The sequence below is a fragment of the Sus scrofa genome, chromosome 7, assembly GCF_054392235.1.
Source record: "Sus scrofa isolate SSC_HxYL_T2T_F1_AM1 chromosome 7, Sscrofa_HxYL_maternal_Yorkshire_Landrace_v2.0, whole genome shotgun sequence".
NCBI classification, from domain to species: domain Eukaryota; kingdom Metazoa; phylum Chordata; class Mammalia; order Artiodactyla; family Suidae; genus Sus; species Sus scrofa.
Window position 1 is genome coordinate 58,330,660 of NC_139389.1, and position 13,407 is coordinate 58,344,066.

Here is a 13,407-nt window from a genome sequence, read left to right on the forward strand (position 1 = left end):
AGCAACGCGGGATCCGAGCCGCGTCTGCAACCTACACCATAGCTCACAGCAATGCCGGATCGTTAACCCACTGAGCAAGGGCAGGGACCGAACCCGCAACCTCATGGTTCCTAGTCGGATTCGTTAACCACTGCGCCACGACGGGAACTCCAAAGGCAATTTCTTTTTCAAGCATTTGTTAGAATAAGAATGTCCCTCATTCATTAACCACTTGCCTTCAAAGAGGGACGCCCAAAGTGTGATCCAGACAGCAGGCAAAGGAGGGCATAGGACTTAAGAGGAGCTGAGCGCTGGAGGCAGGGGGGCCAGGTCTGGCATGGCTCCAGGTCCCTTCTCTGGGCATCAGTGTCCTCCTTTGTAAAGTGAAGGCATTGAACTTGCTCTCGGATGTCCCTGCCAGCATGAGCAGCCTGTATTTTCTTGCCTTTTCCTCCAATGCTTGTCTTTCCAGGCTATTTATAACAAACTTTCATAGCTCATCAAAACGGAAGTAGTCCATTGCATGACTTTGGAATTGACTGAAATGCTTATTGAGGGATTGAATAGCATTCAAAACCACACCCTTGCCTATTTCCAAAGATTAAGGAAGCAATACTCGTTTGAGGGATCAGAGCTTGCTTGGAATAGGGCAGCCGTGTGTGTGCTCTCCCCTTATAGGCGAATGGACACGGTTAGAAAACTGGGGTTCCAGCCTTGTCTTTACACGAGTGGATCGCATGACCTTGAGCAAATCACTCAACCTTTCTGAGCCTCATTTTCCTCATCTCTAGAAAAAATTATTGTCTAAGATTTCGGCAAGATTAAAAGGTATAGGAAAGAGCCCAGGCTAGTGCTAGGACATAAAGGGTCCTAGTTCTGGATGCTTCTAGAGCATGTCTGCCTGGGAGCTGGGGAGTAAGCAAGCTTTGTCATATAAAAGACCTGGGGAGGTGAGGGATTGGGGTATTTATCCTAGATTAGTTTTTCTCAGTTAGGGGCAACGGGGCAATTTTGTAACCTCTCTTCCGCAATGGAATGCTGGGCTATGAATGTCTGGAGACACTTTTGGTTGTCACTGCTGAGATGGCTATGCTGGCGTCTACCAGGTAGAGGCAGGGATGCTGCTAAACATCCTACAATGTTTTTGAAGTAGTAACAATGCTGAAGTTGGGGGAATTGTTTTGGAAGGATGTAGGGATTTCCCAGGGCCTGGTGCAGAGGTGGGTACTTAATAGGTGTGGACTGCATGATGTCATAGGGAGCAGGAGCTTCCCTGATTGGGTGACATCACTAGGCAGTCAGGATCCAGGGGTAGGGATGAGGATGGAAGATCTCAGTCCACATAAGGAGGTGTTTCTCGCCGTCCTCATGCCCCACTGCAGACAGGGCACCTTGGGGGGCAGTGAGCATCTCCTCTCTGGGCTTTTTAAGAGGAAGCAGGATGCTCTTTTGTCAGGGGTGCTTTGGAACAGAGTCAGGCAATAGACTGGGAAGTAGGGCTCGGGCCAGAGGCCCTCTGGAGGACCTTGGCATTCTCAGATCAAAGTGTTCATGGCGATTCAGACCCAGAAAGGACCTTGGCGATCCTGGAGTTCAAGTCCTTCACTTTTTGGTCAGGAAAGAGGTTGGGAGACTTGTCTAAGAGCCCTGTGCTGCCTGGATGCACGGCTAAAACTGTACCCCATGTCTCTGCATGTCTTCGAATGGTTTCTCTGTTGAGCCCACTGACTCTGTGATTCCAAGAGAGACACTGAAGAGCTGGAGTTTACAACCGTTCTTGGTTTTCTGGCTCAGGAGTTGCAAATGTGGCTTGGTGTGGATGGTGAGCTTCAAAGCTGGCTTGGACCCAGGGGTGAGGGCACATCAAGGAATCAGTCTTACTAAAAAACTCACCTGGCCCAGCTCAGATGCTGCCTCTCAGGTGGCACTCTCCCCACCGCCCTTTCTGGTGGGTTCTCTTTGTGAAATGCTCTACATGAAATCCTGGTAAGCAGTGTACTCCCTGTGCCTCCACCAGCGTAGGTGCACGTGACCGAGTCCATGGTCTCCTCTAAGACCCACTTCTAACACTGTGTCCCCTTTCCCACTCCACCTGGGAAACACCCCCACCTCCAGCTGGGAGGGACTTGACTTATTTATTTATTTTGTCTTTTTGTATTTTTAGGGCCACACCTGTGGCATATGGAGGTTCCCACGCTGGGGGTAGAATCCCAGCTATTGCAGCCAGCCCACACCAGAGCCACAGCAACACCAGATCCAAGCCCCGTCTGCAACCTACACCACAGCTCACAGCAACACTGGATCCTTAACCCACTGAGCAAGAGGCCAGGGATCGAACCTGAGACCTCGTGGTTCCTAGTCAGACTCGCCTCCACTGAGCCACTGCGGGAACTCCAGAAAGGGACTTTAGAGTCACTACTCCATTCCCCTGACCTGCCATCCCCAGGCCTAAGACCTGTGTCCAGTCCACCTCCAAACCCCTAGTGCCCCTCATGGGGCCTGGTGTCTGGCTGAGGCTGTTTATGTTTGCCAAATGGATGAATAAGCACATGAACAACTGGACTCTGGGTGAAGTGCCCTCCTGTCTTGACCCCCGCAGGTCAAGGACGTTGTGGGCTATAACTCTTTGGGCCACTGCTTCTTTACGGAAGATGGGCCAGAAGAACGCAATACCTTTGACCACTGCCTTGGCCTCCTTGTCAAGTCTGGGACCCTCCTCCCCTCCGACCGCGACAGCAAGATGTGCAAGATGATCACCCAAGACTCCTATCCCGGCTACATCCCCAAGCCCCGGCAGGACTGCAAGTAAGCCCCTCCCTCTCCACTCTCACCCCTCGCAGGGCTGTGCGCATGCGCTCTCGCCACTTCCCAGCCCCGCCCCCTACTGCTCGCTCCTGGGCCTCTGAGCAACTTACACCTTATGGCCCATTCCCTGCCCGCCGCTCTCGGCTGCTCTGAGGGCAGGGGTGTGTTTCTACCTCGCCCTTCTCAGGGTGCCTCATGGGCATCGTTCTTGTCCCAAGAGGACCACGGGTGTCATCCTCGGGCTTTTCCCCACAGAGTGTACTCGCGGCACCAGCTGCACTGGTCTGTTTCTAGACACGAGAGAGGCAGAGGCAGAGACAAGAGAGCGTCCTGTGCGGTCAGCGCTTGGAGTCCAGGGGCTCTCCTTGAGTAGCGGCCACTTTTCTGGGTTCTCCTGACTTACGTTTACTCACCCACAAGCTCCTTCTACCTTTAAGATCCGTGCCCCATTCAAATCCTGAGCATGTTAAGTGCGTAAATGCATGCACTTGAGTGAGACAAGTGGGTTTCGGATCAACCAGTCAGGGGCTTCTCAAATCACTGATAAGGGGCTCTTCAACATTAGAATGCCTGATGTGCCCCCAACCAAGCCGCAGAGTGGGAGCCAGTAGCCTTGGGTCTGACGCCATTCAATCTCTGCCCTCTGCCCACAGTGCTGTGTCCACCTTCTGGATGGCCAATCCCAACAACAACCTCATAAATTGTGCTGCTGCAGGATCCGAGGTGAGCAGAAACCTTCCTTCGTTGGGTGGGGCTGGGGGACAAGAGCCCACCAGTGCTAACCCTCCAATATGTATGCTCTTAGCTCCACGTCTAGGTATCTATGCAGTCAGGCTTAGAAAGAAGAGGGAAAAAGCCAGCTGAGGAGTCAGATGGATTTGATTTTAAGCAATGCCGCTGTCCCTTCATCATACCGGTGACCAGAGCTAATGAGTAATATGCACTTTTTGGGTAATAACCCATTATTAGATGCCTGGCATATCAGTAGTCTGAGCTTAAATAATTTTTTTTTTTTTTTTTTGCTTTTTAGGGCTGCCTTTGAGGCATGTGGAGGTTCCCAGGCTAGGAATGGAATCGGAGCTACAGCTGCCAGCCACAGGCACAGCAATGCCAGATCCAAGCCACCTCTGTGACCTACCCCACAGCTCATGGCAACACTGGATCTTTAACCCACTGAGCAAGGCCAGGGATCGAACCCACAACCTCATCATTCCTAGCCAGCTTCATTTCCGCTGCACCACAATGGGAACTCCTGGTCTGAGCTCAAATTATTTAATTCTTGTGTTGACCCTATAAGGTAGGTGCTAGTTTCTACCATCTGACGAATGAAGAAAGTAAGGCAGGGAGAGCCAACGTGCCCGGGGGGCACATGCAGGATACAAACACGGAATTCTGTCTACACAGCCTTGCTCTTACCCACCCCTGTGTCCTGCTTACCATCCTGGGGACCCTGAGCAGGTCAGGTACTGCTTCTGGGGCTCAGCTTCCATACCTGCAGAAGGAAAGGAAAAAGCTAAGAAACACTCATGACATGTCAGGAGGAGGAGCTCAACCCTGACAGTGACTCTGACATCCAGCCCTTTGGTGCCCATGGCTGGTACAGCAGCACCCTCAGGAAGGGCTTTAACAGTCAAGGTCGACCCCTCTCCCTTGGAATATATTTGCCTCAGGCTTTTTGTTGTTCACCATAGGTGTGTTTGAAGCTGAGTGGTGGGCCCAAATGGGTGATAGCCCTAGAGCCACCGTTAGTTTGGGCCATCTGATCCTCCCCACGAGAACCTCCCTGGTGCTGAATTCTGTGTCTTCCCCCTGTGCCCTCCTCCACCAGGAAACTGGATTTTGGTTCATTTTTCACCACGTCCCAACGGGCCCTTCGGCCGGAAAGTACTCTCCAGGTTATTCGGAGCACGTCCCACTGGGGAAATTCCACAACAACCGAGCACACTCCAACTACCGGGTAAGAGCTTCCAGGCCGCGCCTCCATGCCCGCCCGCTGGTCCGCCTTCCCAGGCCTGCAGATGATTAGAGCCAGAACAGGCACTTGGCGACAGCCAGCAACAGCTGCATTCCTAGCTTTGGTCTTGAAGAAAAGGAAGAGGCTTTGTGCGGCCTCCCAGCCACTGGCCGTCCTCAGCGAGACCCTCCTGTGGCTGCTCCTGCCTGGGCCTCCACTTAGCTTCTGGTTAGAGCCAGAAGGAGAAGCAAGATGCGCCCTCACCCAGGCTGCCTCTCCTGGCGGCCCCTGAGCCAGACTCCTGAGTTTGACTTTGCAGTGCACTTGGTGGGGGTGGGTGTGATGATGACTGTGAGAAGCCAGGCCTGACCTCTGCGGTAGAGAAAAGCAGGGCGTGGTTCTGGAGCAAGATGGAGGCACCATTGGCATCCTTTCCTCTGTTGCTTTTGTCTTGTTAGTGGGATGGGCTTTCTCCCTCCAGGCAGCACTAAGGAGGCAGGAGAAAACAGAAATTCCTCAGTCGCCTTCAGTTATGCGTCAGGAGTTCTGTGTGTCCGGTGCTGGGGAAAAGGACTGGGATTTTGAGCACATCAAGGACCTGCAGTCAGGACAACATCATGACCAGAGTCAAGGGCACGCGGGAAGGGAACTAGAGAGGGAGGAGGAGACCACAACATCACAACCAGGGTCAAGGGCACTCGGGAATGGAGCTTGGGAGGGAGGCTGAGACCCTGCACTGGGGACACAGGTGGTCTTGGGGGCACAGGGGCAGTGCCTAGACAGAGTCCCGAATGTCAAGGCTGGTCTTCTGGTGCAATCCCTAGTGGTACAGATGAAGAAACTGAGGCCCCCTAGAGGGCAGTGGATGCATTCAGGGTTAAAAACAAAGAAAGAAACAAAGGCTCAACCAAGGAGAAGCCCATAAAGAAGAGAAATCATCTCAGAATAGACCGTGCTTCCACCTAAGAGAGGGGTGGGGCCCGGGGGCCCGGAAGGGGGACTGGGCAGTGCGGGCACAGGGAGACCCCATCAGCATCATGTCCGAGAAGCCAAGAAAGAAGTTTCCCGAAGCAGAGGGTCAAGATCAGGAGGCCACCAGGGTCACCCAGACAGAGGAGAGAGAATTAGCACAGGCCCCGAGTGGGCATTTCTGAGGCTGCCATGGCCCCGGGAGAGTTGTGTTCAGACAGGACAGGTGCAGAGGCCGTGTTGCCATGGAGGGAGGGGCACAGGAGAGAAATGCATTGGCTGCTGGTGGAGACCCCTTCTTTGGGAGGCCTTCCCGTGAGTGGCGGTGGGCCACGTGGTACCTGGATGTCTGGAGAGGTTGGAAGAGGAGACGTAGGGGAGGGAGGATGGTTTCCAACAAGGAAGCAGGCGAGGACTCCTGGGCACAGGTGGAGGGGTGGGCCTTGGGGAAGGTAGCAGGGTGGGAACAGAGCCAAGAGGAACCTCGGGCCGGATTGATTGGGCTGCCTGAGCAAAGGAGGGGCTCCAACTCCACACCACCGATTGAGGGTCCTGCTCCCAGACCCTTCCTCTAGGCTCTTACTTGGTTCTCACAGTGGAACTCGGTTTATCAGCCCATCTTGCAAGAGCCTGCACCTGAGGCTGCAAGGTGCAGGGATTTACCCAAGGTCATTGCTCCTGAGAATCTAGCCCCCTTCTTCTAAGTCACATTACCACTGCTCCATCATAAGTTAGTGAAGTGGGGGGTTCAACCATTGTGGCTCAGCCAGTTAAGAACCCACCATAGTGTTTATGAGGATGTGGGTTCGATCCCTGGCCTTGCTCAGTGGATTAAGGATCTCCAGCATTGCTTCAAGCTGCAGTGTAGGTCATAGATGCTGCTCAGATCCCATGTGGCTATGGCTGGGGTGTAGACCAGCAGCTGCAGCTCCAGTTCGACCCCTAGCCTGGGAACTTCCATATGCCACAGATGCGGCCCTAAAAAAACAAAGAAACAAACAAAAGTTAATTTAAAAAAAAAAAAAAAAACAGTTGAAGGGAGTTCCTTCTGTGGCACAACAGGATTGGAAGCATTTCTGCAGCGCCAGGATGCAGGTTCCATCTCTGGCCCACCACAGTGGGTTAAAGGATCCAGCGTTGCTGCAATTACAGCATGGGTCGCAACTGTGGCTCTGATCTGATCACTGGCCTGGGAACTCCATATGCCTCGGGGCAGCCAAAAAAGAAAAAAAAAAAGTCAGTTGAGGAACTTTATCAAGTGCCTGTCATTATCTAAAGAAGAGACACTAAGTTTGAGCATCCCTGAGAGGTCCAGGGAATCTGACCCCGAAGGAACACTGAACTTGGCCTCCTGGGGCAGCCCCACACAGCTGACTTGACTCCCACTCACCCATGGCTGATAAAGTGGGCACCATGGAGCCAAAGAAGTGAGGTTCTTTCCTTGGGTCAGGCAAGAACCAAGACAAGATGGAGAGAGGATCACAGCCCCCTGCCCCAGGGCAGAGACATTTCAGCATTTCTTTACATCTCTGCGGATACCTTTCCCAAGAAAGCATATCTGTCATTCTTAATTTGGAGGCTGCGCTTATAAATGCCTGAGGCAGTGTGAGTTCTGGACATGGACTTAGCTGTGTGGCCTTAGATAAGATACTCAGTCCCTCTAGACCCCAGTGTCCTCATCTGCACCTCAAAGGGGACACATATTCCAGATTTGACTTGAGCATCGCAGAACCATGCAGGGTTTTTCACCCCCTTGGCTGCAGACCCCTTACTTCTGTTAATGCATCCTGAGAGCCAGGCTAGTTTTACTGGGACATTCAAGCGTATACAGTAAAGCTGGGTGTGAGACAGTGCCTGCAGCCTGCAGGAGAATGTAATTTGTCCCTGAATGTCCCCTCTCCCCAGGCTGGCATGATCATAGACAATGGAGTCAAAACTACGGAGGCTTCTGCCAAGGATAAGCGGCCCTTCCTCGCTATCATCTCCGCCAGGTAATCAACCCTCGGAACACATACACTCCATGGTGGCCCCTCCACTCATCCCTCTTCCCTTCACTCACTCACTCACTCGTTCATTCATTCATTCATTAGGTATCTGTTGGGCACTTTCTATGTCCTATACGTTGAGCTAATTGCTGAGGGTACTGTGGTGAAAATCTGAGCAGGGCGAAATCTGAATTCCAGTTGAGGCTCCAGCAGCTGAAAGGAAAAAGATATTCCTAGAGCTGTCCAGATCCCTCAGCAAAAGCCAATACCTGCTTTTTAGTAAGTCAGCAGGGCTGGCCAGGACCAGAGCAGGTCAGGCCAGGATAAGAAGGTGAAGAGAAGAGAAGGGAGGCGTTTCATAGGAAGGAACATGAAGCTTGTATCTATAAATAAATCTGGAGGGTGTTCCCCTTGTATCGCAGTGGAAATGAATCCGACTACTATCCATGAGGGGGCGGGTTTGATCCCTGGGTCGGGGGTCCAGTGGATTGGGGATCTAGTGTTGCCGTGAGCTGTGGTTTAGGTTGTACACGTGACTCAGATGCCAAGTTGCTGTGGCTGTGGCATGGGCAGGCAGCTGCAGCTCTGATGGACCCCTAGCCTGGAAATGTCCATATGCTGCAGGTGCAGCCCTCAAAAGAAAAAAAAAAAAAAAAGCTCAGCTGAAGACCAGGGGTTGCTTTTCAAAGCTACTGTCAAAACCTCATGATAATTTGGAAAATCAGGGAGTTTCCTTCGTGGCTCAGCGGTTAACAAACCCAACTAGCATCCATGAAGATTTGGGTTGGATCCCTGGCTTCGCTCAGTAGGTTAAGGATCCTTCGCTCAGTAGGTTAAGGATCCAGCGTTGCCATGAGCTGTGGTGTAGGTCGCATGCAGACTCGGCTTGGATCTGGCATTGCTGTGGCTGTGGTGTAGGCCAGGGGCTACAGCTCCGGTTCGACCCCTGGCCCGGGAACCTCCATATGCCACAGGTGTGGCTCTAAAATAGCACACACACACACACACACAAAAGATAATTTGGAAAATCAGTACCCTTTAAAGAGACCAAGGTGTTTGGTCTCTGTCAAAAGTGGCTAACACCAGTGACATGATCACATCCATGGAAGACTTGCTGGCCAGGACATCAAGAGCATCCAGGTTCAGCAATCCATTTGGTGGCTAAGCTGTCGATGCCCAGAAACGTCAAGGTTACCCCCCTAGCGAGTAGAGAGCTGGGCATCTCAGACTCCCCTTCCCGGACGCAGGGGCGGCACCGCATACCAGGTGTGAGAAGCTGTCTGAATTAGCTTCTGTGCTTTGACCCCCTTCTTGGAGTGGGGAGGGGGGCACCCTCTGTGGCAATGATGAATGAGAAGTGACCTGTCCATAGCCTGCATCAGGCTGGACCCTGGAGAACAGCCCTCTGACTGCTATGTCAAGCTCAGAAAGGGCATCCCAGAGCCAGGTGGTACATGTTGCTGTTTATTCAGTGTCTCCCTGGGCACCGTGACAAAGAGATGCTCTCTGCCCAGGAGAGACTCAGTCCAAGAGTCCCCCCAACACCATCCCCTGTGCTCCCCATGGTGTGTTCCAGATACAGCCCCCACCAGGATGCTGACCCGCTGAAGCCCCGGGAGCCGGCCATCATCAAGCACTTCACCGCCTACAAGAACCAGGACCACGGGGCCTGGCTGCGTGGCGGGGACGTTTGGCTGGACAGCTGCCGGTGAGTGGAGAGTCACGTGGCATTGGTACAACGTGGGGACGACACTGCTCTCCTGGGGGCAGGGAACAGGAGCGAGCAAGGCAGAGAGAGACAGGAATCCAGTTGTACTGATGTTTCACCTAGTTGCCCAGCCAGGCAGGGGCATCAGGTGGCAGCAGGCACCAAGCCAAAAAAATCCCCCGAAAGCAGCGTGTGGCTTCAGCCCACCATGCAAGGCGCTGTGGTTTGCCTCCAAAGAGTCTCTGGGCTCAGCTCTGTCAGGTCAGGTAACCAGTCAGTGAAAGGAAGGATGGACGAAACCAGCACCTTCTCGTTTGTCTGGATCCTTGGTCACATTGATTTCTCACCATGCTGTTGAAGATATAAATTACCGGGAGTTCCCGTCGTGGCTCAGTGGTTAACGAATCCAACTAGGAACCATGAGGTGGTGGGTTCGATCCCTGGCCTTGCTCACTGGGTTAAGGATCCGGCGTTGCCATGAACTGTGGTGTAGGTTGCAGACGCGGCTCGAATCCTGTGTTGCTGTGGCTCTGGTGTAGGCCAGCAGCTACAGCTCCGACTGGACCCCTAGCATGGGAAGCTCCATATGCCATGGGAGCAGCCCAAGAAATGGCAAAAAGAAAAAAAAAAAAAAAAAGGTGTACATTACCATCTCCATTTTTAGACAGGGTAATCAGTTGAGTGGATTTCCCGAAAGTTAAATAGGTGAACTAGGCCTTGAGATATCAGCCCATCAGACTCCATGGCCCAATGGAGAAGATGAGGAACCCCAAGTTTTGACAGAAGGTCCCCAGGGAGAGCCACAGCCCACACTAGACAAGGACCAGAAGGACAGGCCGCTGAGTTGGGCTGCGCTTTAAGGAGTATCATGAAATGTTCTCCTTGTTCACCTTTGGTGTTAAAAGTGGAAAATCAGGAGTTCCCTTCGTGGCTCAGTGGAAATGAATCCAACTAGGAACCATGAGGTTTCAGGTTCGATTCCTGGCCTCACTCAATGGGTTAAGGATCCGGTGTTGCTGTGAACTGTGGTGTTGGTTGCAGACACAGGTCAGATCTGGCATTGCTGTGGCTATGGCGTGGGCTGGCAGCTACAGCTCCGATTAGACCCCTAGCCTGGGAACCTCCCTATGCTGCAGGTGTGGCCCTAAAAGCCAAAAACAAACAAACAAAAAAGTGGGAGATCAGGAACTCTACAAGGAAATAGAGAAATAAATGTATTTCTCTATATTATTGTGACCAATTAAGGGGGGCAAGGAAGCCTTCTTCTCTCCACGATATAACTGAGCGAGCACATGCCCTGACAATCTGCTCTTGTCCTCAGGTTTGCTGACAATGGCATCGGCCTGACCCTGGCCAGGTAAGAGCAGCTCTCATGGCGCTTGGCCCTCTGTGGGATTCTGTCTCTGAACAACTCATCCCAGGCGTCCTCTCTCTGCAGTGGTGGAACCTTCCCGTATGATGACGGCTCCAAGCAGGAGATCAAGAACAGCCTGTTTGTTGGCGAGAGTGGCAACGTGGGGACAGAGATGATGGACAACAGGATCTGGGGCCCGGGCGGCTTGGACCACAGCGGAAGGACCCTCCCTATAGGCCAGTAGGTTTGCAACCCTGGTGGCTTCCTTATTCTGCGTGGCTTAACCTTAGTGATAGCCGTGGAAGGAAAAACGCTAGTATGCAATTGCTACCTGTTGACTATGAATTCCTCTGTCCTCTTCTGGTCAGAGAAATCCCTAAAACAATGGAGATTTACCAGCAGGGGAGGTGAACTCTAGAATGAGAGGGAGAAGTCGAAAAAGTGTGTGGAATTTGAGTCAACAGGGTGACAGGGCTCTCAAGACGCATAGTGCGGTTTGAGCCGCGTTAATGGGAATGTCGTGTCCAGGATTGGCGACCTTGGCTTCTTCTCCCCTCGGACAGCATCTCATCCACTTCTGGGCCCAGTGCGGTGGTAGTCAGCCCAAAGCCCTTAAAGGAGAATAACCAGGAGGGTGACACAACCCAAAGTCGTGTCACACCCAGATGGAGGTCTTCGGGCAGAAAATGGACCCGGCCTGTGGGGGAACCAGCACGGGCGATGCTATCGCACATTCTCAGGGCTGCCACGCACAGACCCAGTGAACCTCACTCTGCTGAGTGAGGGGCCTGAGTGGGCCTGAGCATTAGAATTGGTGTCATGTGGGAAAGACGTTTCTAGCAAGCACATTTGTGCAGCAGTGGAACCGCAGGGCTGTCCCAAAGGGTCTGGGCATTCTGTTGCTGGATGATAACCCGGGGGAGGGGGAGAGGGAGGGGGGCACTTGGAGAGTTGATGAGCTACCAGAACAGAGGGATTCGGTCAATTCCTGGGAAAGCTGCAGCGTGGGTCAGTGAGAGAAGTCAAAAAACTGAGTCGAGGAGTTCCCGTCATGGCGCAGCAGAAACGAATCCGACTAGGAACTGTGAGGTTGTGGGTTCAATCCGTGGCCTCGCTCAGTGGGTTAAGGATTCCGAGTTGCTGTGAGCTGTGGTGTAGGCCGGCAGCTGTAGCTCCCATTCGACCCCTAGCCTGGGAAGCTCCATATGCCAAGGGTGCAGCCCTAAAAAAAAAAACAAAAACAAAACAAAACAAAAAAAAAAACAAAAAAAAAACCCCCAAACTGCGTTGAATTTGAGTCAGCAGGGTGACATAGCTATCACGTGGTGGTCAGTGGTGAGGAAGTCTCTCCTTCTGTTGATATTTCTGCTCAGATAAGAATTCAAGCCAGAGAGCAGGACTACGCCACAAGCATCAGGTGGACCCTGTTCTCTGAGCACTAAGATCCACCCTTCCCATCCCCTCACCCTGAGCTTTCTTCTCTCTTTCTCCAGGAATAGATCATTCCTGCCTCTGCAGGTAGGACACAGGCTTAACCTCCCAGGCTAAGTGGATGTGTCTCTTTGAAAAGATTTCGCAGGCAGAACCCCGGTGTCCTTTGGCCCCAGCAATCCAGAAGCGCTTGTTTATGACTAGCCTAAGTGATGGAGTAGTCCCTTCAGAGCATTTTTATGAGCAGCTCTGGGTTTGCGTAGCTGGGTGTCTTGGCGGGAGGGTTACCAGCCTCCTGGGGCCAGAGTGTTCTGATGGTTTCCAGAGGTGAGGTTGTTTATGGAGGCCTGACAGCTCTGTGCGACGCAGGCAGGTTCCTCAAACTGCATTTGTGGGCATGAGGCCAGGACCGTGTGGTCGTGATCGTAAGGGATGCATCCTGTAGGGGCCTGGGTGGGGGTCCCGGGGTAAAGTAAGCACACAGTTTAAATAGAGACCTGGTAGGAACGGGCTGTCCCGAAAATACCTTAAATGGAAAAAATGCCTTGAGAATCAGGATTCAGGGTGATGACGTCAGTCAATTAGAAATATAAAAACACCACAAGTCCTTGGAGTCCAGTGAGGGCACATTGCCAAGGCTGGTGCCACCAGGCCCTTCCTCGGTACCTTATCTGAAGAGGGGAGCCTAGCGTTGAAGATGGGGAACAGCTGGAATGTGGCCTCTCCCCACGGACAGATTCCCTTTTCAACCTCCCTTTCCCTCTTCCTGCCCTTTGTCTTTTATGTTCACTGAGAAAGGAGAGGGCCTTGGCCTAGAGGTAGAGATACCAGTAAAAGCATCAAAATTGGGAGTTTCCATCATAGCTCAGCAGTTAACGAACCCAACTAGGATCCCTGGCCTCGCTCGGTGGGTCAAGGATCTGGCCTTGCCGTGAGCTGTGGTGTAGGTTGCAGACGTGGCTCAGATCTAGCGTTGCTATGGCTGTGACGTAGGCTGGCAGCTACAGCTCCGATTCAACCCCTAGCCTGGGAACCTCCATATGCCACAGGTGCAGCACTAAAAAGAAAAAGAAAAAAAAAACAAAACATAAAAACCGGGCTTGAACGAGAATTCCTGCAGTGGCTCAGTGGTAATGAACCTGACTAGTTTCCATGAGGATGTGGGTTCGATCCCGGGCCTTGCTCAGTGGGTTAAGGATTGGCATTGCCATAAGCTGGGACA

The 13,407-nt window shown here is 52.6% G+C and overlaps 1 protein-coding gene across 5 annotated transcripts in view; it reads left to right on the forward strand.

The window, feature by feature from the left end:
• The window catches only part of CEMIP (cell migration inducing hyaluronidase 1), a 170,225-nt gene that overhangs the window by 131,172 nt on the left and 25,646 nt on the right, over positions 1-13,407 (forward strand). For all 5 annotated transcript variants that reach the window (XM_084968398.1, XM_021098863.2, XM_021098867.2 and 2 more), the window contains 7 exons: positions 2,579-2,784; positions 3,438-3,507; positions 4,613-4,741; positions 7,613-7,698; positions 9,269-9,400; positions 10,722-10,757; positions 10,839-10,994. In XM_084968398.1, the coding sequence (XP_084824524.1) occupies positions 2,579-2,784; positions 3,438-3,507; positions 4,613-4,741; positions 7,613-7,698; positions 9,269-9,400; positions 10,722-10,757; positions 10,839-10,994 (815 nt within the window). The remainder of the gene's footprint in view (positions 1-2,578; positions 2,785-3,437; positions 3,508-4,612; positions 4,742-7,612; positions 7,699-9,268; positions 9,401-10,721; positions 10,758-10,838; positions 10,995-13,407) is intronic.